General features: G+C 43.3%; 1 protein-coding gene across 2 annotated transcripts; it reads right to left on the bottom strand.

Annotated features, from left to right (window-relative positions):
* Positions 1-2945: 2945 nt before the first annotated feature.
* On the bottom strand, positions 2946-8452 carry LOC128339790 (calcium homeostasis modulator protein 6-like). 2 transcript variants are annotated; one of them, XM_053284216.1, is made up of 2 exons: positions 7755-8452; positions 2946-4261 (listed from the first exon to the last, which is right to left on the bottom strand). In XM_053284216.1, the coding sequence occupies exons 1-2, from the start codon at positions 8301-8303 to the stop codon at positions 3845-3847; spliced, it is 966 nt and encodes a 321-aa protein (XP_053140191.1). In that variant the 5' UTR covers positions 8304-8452; the 3' UTR covers positions 2946-3844. The 2 variants fall into 2 exon arrangements, with proteins under 2 accessions (XP_053140191.1, XP_053140192.1); XM_053284217.1 differs by lacking the exon at positions 7755-8452 and adding an exon at positions 6396-6618.
* Positions 8453-9283: the final 831 nt, after the last annotated feature.

Genomic DNA, 9283 nt, shown 5'->3' with positions numbered 1-9283 from the left:
GCGTTTTGCTGCTCTTGAGCAGCTAGTCTGGAAAGCACCCAGATAGCTTATATCTGTTAGCCTAGCTTATAGAAACCAGAGAAAACATTGGGTTTACCTATGAGAAAGCAAATGGTGGGATATGATAAAGAAAGACTTTCCTAGGTAGAAAGATTCTATATAACACGTGCAGTGATTTATGGAGAGCATTGTGAATGCAGTTGATCCTGCTGGCCTGTTCAAAGTGCAGGTTCTTTAGTGAGCAGAAGCAGATTCCTCATTTATTTTGGTGGAGGTGCCCAGCAGTGCCTACATTCTCCTGAAATTAATGGGTGCAAGAGATCCAGATGCACCCCTTAGCACACACTGCTATATTTTGGTGACTTAATAGAAGACTTAAAAGAAAAGACCAATTTTATTTTTGTTAAAGTCTAATTTAACATTTAAAGTTTAATGTAGACCAACCATGACAGATCAGTCTATATTCTCTGGTTCAGTTCAGATCACAATCCTGAAGTGATGGGAGATTGGAAACATGACTCTGGGCTTTGTCCTGGCTTTCCCTCCCTTCTTTTCTAGTTTCCGTGACCGTTACTTGATTTGAGACACCAGTCAGGTGGACTATGATGAGTGCTATCCAAGAATTGTCTCCATGCTGTGAAACCATAGTCTAAAATGCGTGTCTGAATGGTGGTTTGGAGACATTTAGATTGTTCCATTTGGCCATCATGGGAAGCCATGGTCATGCAAATCAGGAAAAGGAGCCCATGCACAAGGGAAAGAAGGGAGCCTATAGCTCATTCCCAGCCCTCTCAATGGGAACATAATGCTGGAATTGAGCTTCCTGGAGCTTTCCCAGACAGCAGGCTTTACTGTGGGTTTATGCGAGGCTTTCCTGCAAGTTTGAATTTGCCCAAAAAACTGAAGCAGAAAGTGGATTTTTTTTAACCCAGACATAAATCAGGCTCAGCTTCAATGTGCAATGAAAAGCCCAAAATTATTTATTTATTTATTTATTTATTTATTAGTATTACATTTCTTCACCGCTCCATCCAATGGCTCTAGGTGGTTTACAAAACAAAAAATCATTTTAAAAACTAAACTTAAAACCATAAAATCTAAACAAGTTAAAACAGTTAAAACAATTTAAAACTATTAAAAACTCTGGAAAGCCAGACCAAACAAATAAGTCTTAAGGGCTCTCTTAAAGGCCAGTAATGGATTTAAGCCACAAACTTCTGTGGGGAGTGCCTTCCACAACCCAGGAGTAGCTAGAGAGAAAGCCTGGCTCTGAGTCACCACAAGATGCACTGGTGGGAGCTGGAGCTGGACCTCTCCAGATGACCTCAACATGTGGTGGGGATCATGCAGAAGAAGGCCTTCCCTGAGGTGTCTGGAATGTTCCCCAACAGCTCACAGGGAATTTGAGGTAAATTTGGAGGATATGTGAACACACACCTGCCCTTCCATGGAGAAGGCAAAGTAAAATCGCCATCTGGAAATGCTCCTGTTGAATGTCTGTAATTATTTAGTAACATGAAATATATTTTCCCATTTTTCTGATCAACGCTATATTGCAGGGGTTCCCAGCTTTGTCCAGCAACATCTGGGGACCCAAGGTCAGCAAACCCTGCTCTACTGAAAGCTGAATTAAGCATGTTGTACTTTTAAACAATATGTTTTGTGGTTGTCCTAAGTTGTGATGGCAATTGATTAAATGATTCAACTGAGAGACTTGTTTCAGAATGTTATTGATTATTGTGGTCGAACAGGCATATATCTTGGGAATGAGAGACCTTGTTCCAGTTCTCAAATCAAATCAAATCTTTATTGTTACGGTCATTCAACCAGCAAAGGTTCTAGTTCTAGGTCAGCTATAAGTGTGAACTTACAAGCCGGCCAATGGAACTTTCTGATAAACTGTCACCTGAGCAATGGCAAAATATTTTAAGTAGTGTTCAGTGCAGTACATTAGATCTTAAATTGTGCCTCATCCAGCAGAAGATTATTTTCAGGGCCTACTGGACTCCTCTATACCTTATGCGCTTAAAAATGTCCTCAGATAGTAACTGCTGGAGATGCAATAATCCACAGGCCAATTTAACACACATGCCCTGGGACTGTTCCATTGTGCAAGGCTTCTGGAGAGAGGGCACTATGCAAATTAACCTAGTGCTGGATTCATCTCTTGCACTGAAGGATCGAAATGCAGTGTTGGGATTTATTCCAACCAGCTGGGGACTAAAATACAGCTCTAAACAATGGCTTTGGTGGAGCCTGCTGGTTGCCAAGAGGTTGATATTGAGGCTGTGGAAATCTCCCAATCCCCCTCGGTGCGAGGATTGGGCACAGGACCTGCTTAAGCTTGCAGCACATGAAAAATGGGCCCTATTAAAAGTAAATAAATTGGATAAATGGTCTGAAATTTGGGATAACCTTCTTAATCTTTTCTTAGAATAAGGATCTTTCTGACCTATCCACATCTTAGTGCAATGGTGATTCTCCCTTCTTCTCTTCCTTTTTCCCTCTTCTGTTTTTTCTTTCTTTCTTTCTTTCCCCTTCCTCTTCTTTCTTGGGGGGGGGGGGGTATGGGGGCGGGGTGGGGGGCAACTTGGGCATGTTGTTGCAAAATATAAATTGTTATAAAATGTTTAAAAACATTAAATAAATTAAAAGGGGGGGGGGAGTCAGTGGGTAACATCCAGACTAGTAACTCATGACTAAGCACCATGAGAATCAATGAGAAAAGATAATCATGCCTACTTTCTGTTCACTGGCTGACCTACTGCGCAATGCTCTGTCAGCCTTGTAAAGGAGTGCTTGGACAGTTGCACCAGAATTCCCTTTTTGCAAACGCAAGAACTGCACAAATGCAGTTGCATGATAGTACCACCAGTATTTCCAAATACTGGCAGGACTATCATGCATCTGTGTTTGTGCAATTCTTGCATTTGAAGAAAGGGCGTTCTGGGGCAATTGTGCAAACACTCTGTTAAAAGCTTGACAGAGTGTTGTACACTATGCCAGCCAATAATTTCAGTGGGACTTAGTCATGGCTAACTTTGTTGTGTGCTGTACAGGTTGCAAGCAAAGTCTGCCCCGTCCCACTCCTCATACTTGATTATCTGGCCTACCTTGTGAAAGAGCCTGTAGAAGCACAGAATGTGTCTTTCTGTGTTGTAGATAAGCCCCAGGACATGTAATGGCCCTTCCTCTACTCCCTCTTCACACCATAATAAGGAATTTTGACAACTGTATACCAGTTCCCTGCTTCCATTTGATTGCCGTATTGAATTGGGATGAAAAAGAGGATCTGGCTAAGAGCCCTTTGAGGCTGGTAAGGAGTGTGCAGATCTGCCTCACCTTCCCCCATAGCTGACAACACAGGGCAGCACAGTAACATGAGGCCATCCCTGGTGGGTCCCTTCACTTTGCCCATGGAGGATCTGGCACAGTTTTCCCAGGTTTGTATTTATTACATTTGTATACCGCCCTATCGAAAGGCTTTTTACAAGTAAGTAATACAAGCTGCAAGATGCTATGCCTGGAGGCTCACTGGCAAATCTCCCATCTCTGAGGAAGGAGTGCCATCATTCCCAGGGTATTTGACACATTCTCTCCCTTTGCCTTTCCACATGTACATATCTCTTAATATGGAGCTCCTGCAAGCAGCATAGGCATAGCAGCTGCCTCCCAGGAAGGCCACAGCAATCTGCATGGTCTTAGGAATAAATCATTCCTTTAAAATGAAAGCTTCAATGATTGGATTTCATTAAAAGCCACATTAGCACTATTGCAAAGTCACATTTTCTCTGCTGCAACAGAGATGCTTTTACAATGGAGGTTGAAGTGTGAAAACATTTCATTATAACATTCCTGTTTCAGCGTTTCCATCCACAAACCCAAGACAAACGTGGAATGTGTCCCCCTCGTTGGATTTGATGCTGCCACTCTTGCTTTTGCTGCTGACATATTTGTGTATCATACTGTAGTATTGCTTTTCAGGGTTAAAGGCAAACAAGGAGGAAATGCCCTCCCAGGCTTTGATGCTTGGAGTTTGAAAGGATTCTGGCTCCGTATCATGAAAGAAGCAGTTTAGATTCCTCTCTGCCAGCTTGGTTGCATGTTCCTGGGCTTTGTCCTCAAAAAGCTTTCTCTCCTTCTCCAGGTACATTTTCCAGAATGCAAGGTGAAGAACACTCACTGGAGAACGGCAGCGGGAGATACAGGTAGAAAGGAGAGCCAATATGATGACAAAGGAGATCAAAATCCACCCCATCACCTTGGAAAAAAGAGAAATATGAGAATAGCGCTTGCACTGAGGAACCTCAGACAGAGCCCAAAACAAGGGGTCAGAGGTTCCTTGTGTCTGCACAAGCTGTTTTGCTCAGGGTATGTTTTTTGGTCATAACAGGAACAAACAGTTCAGAGTCTACACCACATCCCTTGAGTTGTCCCTGATTAAGCTTGCATTTCTAGATTTTGCTGTAGGGAGAGCAGTATTTCATTAGGAACATAAGCAGAGCTTTGCTAGATCAGACACAAGGCCTATCTAGTCCAACATCCTGTTTGGATGCCTCTAGGAAACTCACAAGCAGGAAATGAAGGCATGCTTGCTATCCTGTCAATGTTCCTTGCAACTGGCATCCAGAGGCACTCTGCCTCTGAACCTGGAGGTAGCCTATAGCCATCAAGACTAGGAGGCATTAATACACCTATCCTCCATGAATTTGTCTAAGCCTCTTGTAATGCATCCAAGCTGGTGGCCATCACCACATCTTGTGGTGGGAAATTCCACATACAAAATAACTTGCTTTGTGAACAAGTACTTCCTTTTGTCGGTCTTAACTTTCTGGCCAGTCAGTTTCGTTGGATGGTTCTTCATTCTCATGTTGTAAGAGAGGAAGAAAAACTTCTCTATTACACATGTTGTTTCTAAATGAAAAAGCCTCAAGTGTTGTAGCCTTACCTTGTAAGGAAGGTGCTCTAGCCCCTTGATCATTTTGTTTGACTTCTTCTATACCTTTTCCAGTTCAATAATATCCTTTTTGAAATGCAGTGGCCAGAACTTTACACAATGTCTGACTTCTAGAGCTGTGTCCTCACAGAGAGAGACTGCTCTTAACCAGAATCTTTCTGAGCAGCAGAGTACGTAGGGGGAAGGGCAGTGATTTTTCTCTTATTTTCCCTACATCTGTAAGGGCACCTTTGGACGTAACATTTAACTGCAGGTTCAACATACCTCCAGTCCCCTGGTGCACTCATGATTACAATCTGCAGTCTGGGAGACTGCAAAGGGGGCAGAACTGGCTGCGCGGGCTTCATCAACCCATGAAGGAAAGGCACACCAGCCAATGGAATTCCAGCATCGGGAGGAGCTCCCTCCCTTAACTCCAGTTTGGGTGAGAGTAAACCTCTTGCCTAAACCAGTCAACACGCTGCAGCTTCCAAAACCTTGGTTAGATAAGTGAACCTTACTTGTAACTGGGGGTTCAATCGCAGGTTTGGGGGAGGAATCGGAACCACGGTTGGGTCCGGGAACCATGGTTCCAATAATTCAGATGTCACAGAGGGCCAACCTGAAGTAGGTTTGCCTCAGGTTTCCTGTGACATCCGAAGATGGCCTACGCATTCTCTGCCTTCCAGAAATATGTCCCTGAGGGCTGTGTGTTTTACAGGGGCATAGAAGCAGTGCCTCATAGAAGCAAATGGAGATCTGCACAGAATGTAAGCAGCAAAGTTATGTTTTTTACCCCTTTCCAAAGGACCCCCTAGCATAGAATTTGCCTTTTTCACAAATGCTGCACTCTGAGTTGAACATTTTATTGAGATAGCCCCTTTTTTCATTGACTCAGATTTCATTGAGCTAGTCCCTGTCCTAGTTAGTCAACAAAGCTTAGACTCCATCAGTGTTTATGTGAATTTGAATTTGAGACATTTCCCCCCAATGTGTATCACTTTACACTAATTTACCCTCAACTGCATGTTCCATTTTGTTGCCTGTGTGCTCAATTTGAAGAGAGCCTTTTGAAGCTCTTCACAATCAGTTTTGGATTTTACCACCCTGAATAGTTTGGTGTCATCTGCAAATCTGGCTACCTCACTGCTCACTCCAATTTTTAGTTCATTTATGAACAAATTAAAAAGCACTGGCCCCAATACAGATCCCTCTGGGTCCACAACTTCTCTCCATTAGGAAAAATTCAATTTATTCCTCCCCTCTGTTCCTTGTCCTTTAAGCAGTTACCAATTCATGAAAAGGTCTGCCCCCCTTATCCCATAACTGCTATATTTACCCAAGAGCTTTTGATGAAGGCTTTGCCAAAAGTCTCTTGAAAATCCAAGAATAAATTGAGAATCAGATCACCTGCTGACATTTTCAAAGAATTATAGAAATTTAGTGAATCAAGACTTACCTTTTCAGAAGCCATGCCAGTTCTCTGTCGGCAAGGTTTGTTCTTCTATATGTTTAGTATTTTTATTTTTGATCATTAAGCTAACCAGGTTGCCATTTTCTAGGCCCCCAATCCCTTCATAAAAATTAGTGTATCCAGTCCTCTGGAACAGTAAAGTTCTTCTGACCTCCTCACAGTTCCTCTTCATGTCCCTTAACCATTGCTGGTGAAGTGACAGATTTCAGGACTGTGAGTAAATAATACACTGGCGACCATTCTACTTAGAAAGCCTGTCTGTGTGAACATGATGATGTAGCTGCCCCGTGAAGCAGTTTCCAGTAACATCCACATGTGGTCAGCCATATTGTGAGAAATGGCCTTTAAATAAAATTACTGAAGGATAAAACAACAAAAACATTTTCCTTTCATGGGGAGTGGGGGTTAAAAATTAGCTAAGTAGAAATGCCAAATTGGGCAACTTCATTTAAAGTAGCTGTGCAATTCTAATAAAAGGCGTTAATTGAGAAACCAAGAAGCATTAAATCAAAACTACTACTACCACTACTATGAATATTTATATACCACTCTTCCAAAGTTCTCGTTAACTGGGTGTTAAGCAAGCAGCCCTAGAGCTGAGGCTTTGCCTCAGGAAATACTCCTTCATATAAAGGTAAAGTGTGCCATCAAGTTGGTGTCGATGGCTGGCAACCACAGAGCCCTGTGGTTGTCTTTGGTAGAATACAGGAGGGGTTTACCATTGCCATCTCCCACGCAGTATGAGATGTCTTTCAGCATCTTCCTATATCACTGCTGCCTGATATAGATGTTTCTCATAGTCTGGCTTTCCAAATCCAAGTGCCTAATTTGCATATTATGAAAACTGGCTTGAAAATAATTTTTGAGAAGAATAGGAACAGCACATTTTTCTCCATAACTTCACGTCTACTAGGGCTAGAGCTTTGTTGTTGTTGTTTAATGAAATCTGGGCAAATCTGGGTGGGTTTAGCAATCTGGGTGAGATGCTTAAAATCTGGCTGAAACCTGGAATTTTGGGGGGCATGGCAAATCTACCTTCATAGGAACATAGGATGCTGCTTCGTACAGAATCAGCTCACCCTGACAGAGGCTCTCCGCAGCTTCAGGCAGCAGCCTTTCCTGGTTCTACTCGGAGATCCCAGGAGTGAATCTGGACCTTCTGCACACAAAGCAGATGCTCTGCCACTGAGCTACAACCCCATCTCCCATGGCCTCATTCCCCAGTCACCAGCTGCTTAACCTCTGATGGTGGAGACACCTGGAGAATCCCTATACAAAGGACCTTCCGCCCTGTAAATCAACAAGCTATTTTTACTGAGTGATAAAATCTGGAAGAGACAATACCTGAGACTGGGCCTTGAGTGTCATGAGCATGTTTTTCATCTCTGGGGAAGAAGTGTCATCACCATCACAGGGCGCTTGAAGCACATCCTCAAAGCACTTGCTCTCATGGCTTTTACACATGTATCCCTGAACTATGGAGTTGCCACTAGCAGCACACTCGTAGAAGCTGCCTCCCAGCAGAGCCACAGCAATCCATGTGAAGGGAGCTACAGTAGCACCGGCAATCACTATCCCCAGCACTTGCAGGTAGCGCCAGATGTAACCCCTACGAAAGCACCCGCACACCTTGCCTCCGGCACAGCATCCAGTGAACACCTTCCAGAAGCGGGTACTGAGCAGAAAGCCAAGCAGAAACAGAATAAGGGCTGGCACCAGCAGGAAGACAGAGCCATAAAGCAGATTCCAGCTGTTGCACGGGCATCTGAATACCACCACCGAAAAAATACGCTCACTTCCAGCAGTCAGCAGAGACACGGCACCATAGCCCAGCAACTTCGAGTGATTGACGCAGAAGTCAAGCACTTTGCCTAACTTTTCCATCCTTGGCATCTGGGTGCTGAAAGTTCCTTTGGTACTTCGGAGCTGTTCTCTGGTTATGTTCTCCTCTTCTCCTTGTGACTGAACAAGAAATTTGATTGCTCCTTGTGATGGCGCAAGAGGAAGGGGAGATTTGGGGCTAAGATTATCGCAGCTCACAAGAACACAAACACTTTCATTTTCATTTCCTTGTAAAAATATGAGAAAACACGTAGACTCGATGAAAACATGTTCATAGAACAATTCATTTGTCTTTTTTCAATATTTAACAGCAACAAAAAAATCTCTCATCTGTGAAGGCAAAAACTTCAGAAGAAACCCTCCGGTAAATCTTGCTACATTTAACTGGCACAAAACAATGCATTAAAAAACATGACAGGGAACATTAATTTAAGTGGCGTACATACAGTTCAGGAAGTTGCTTATCTAAGCAACAAGCACTCTGGCAACTTCCCCGTCCCTTTAAAATCTGCCCACATGGCGTATGAAGGCAGGGAGGGTCTGTGGCTGGCTACTAAGGAATATGTCCTCACATGATCTCTGCTACTCCCATTTTTCCCAAAGAGAGTGTGAGGATGCACTCCTTAGTACTCACAGAGCCTCCCAGTCTTCCCAAGCCGCACCAGTGGGCTTTAAAGTAGAGTTGCCATGCCCCCTGATATTCTGGGTTTCACCCGGATTTTAAGCATCTCACCCAGATTGTTTAGCCCACCCAGATTTGCCTGGATTTCAACTTTTTTTCTTTTTTTAAGCTAAGCTCTAGCCCTTGTGGAAGCAGAGTTATGGAGTAAAACATGTAGTCGTTATTCTGGCCGACAATTATTTTCAAGCCAATTTACATAATATGCAAATTAGGAACCTGGATTTCGAAAGCCAGAATATGGCAAGCCTAGTTTAAAGGGGCACAGGAGCAGCAAGACCACTTGTTGCTTAGACAGTTGGCTCACTGCACAGTATTAGGCCAGTCATTTCATGGTGCAATTATTTATTTA

The sequence above is a fragment of the Hemicordylus capensis genome, chromosome 1 (assembly GCF_027244095.1).
Source record: "Hemicordylus capensis ecotype Gifberg chromosome 1, rHemCap1.1.pri, whole genome shotgun sequence".
Taxonomy (NCBI): Eukaryota; Metazoa; Chordata; class Lepidosauria; order Squamata; family Cordylidae; genus Hemicordylus; species Hemicordylus capensis.
Note: the sequence above shows the minus strand (reverse complement) of the source record. Positions and strands in the feature narration are given on the sequence as shown.

What these genes read in the sequence shown, in the direction of transcription:
- LOC128339790 (XM_053284216.1), bottom strand. Translation starts at nt 8,303, where the DNA reads ATGCCAAGGATGGAAAAGTTAGGCAAAGTGCTTGACTTCTGCGTCAAT. An exon ending in CACTCAAGGCCCAGTCTCAG is followed by an intron (nt 4,262 to 7,754) that starts GTATTGTCTCTT and finishes CTTTTTTCCAAG; the next exon opens with GTGATGGGGTGGATTTTGAT.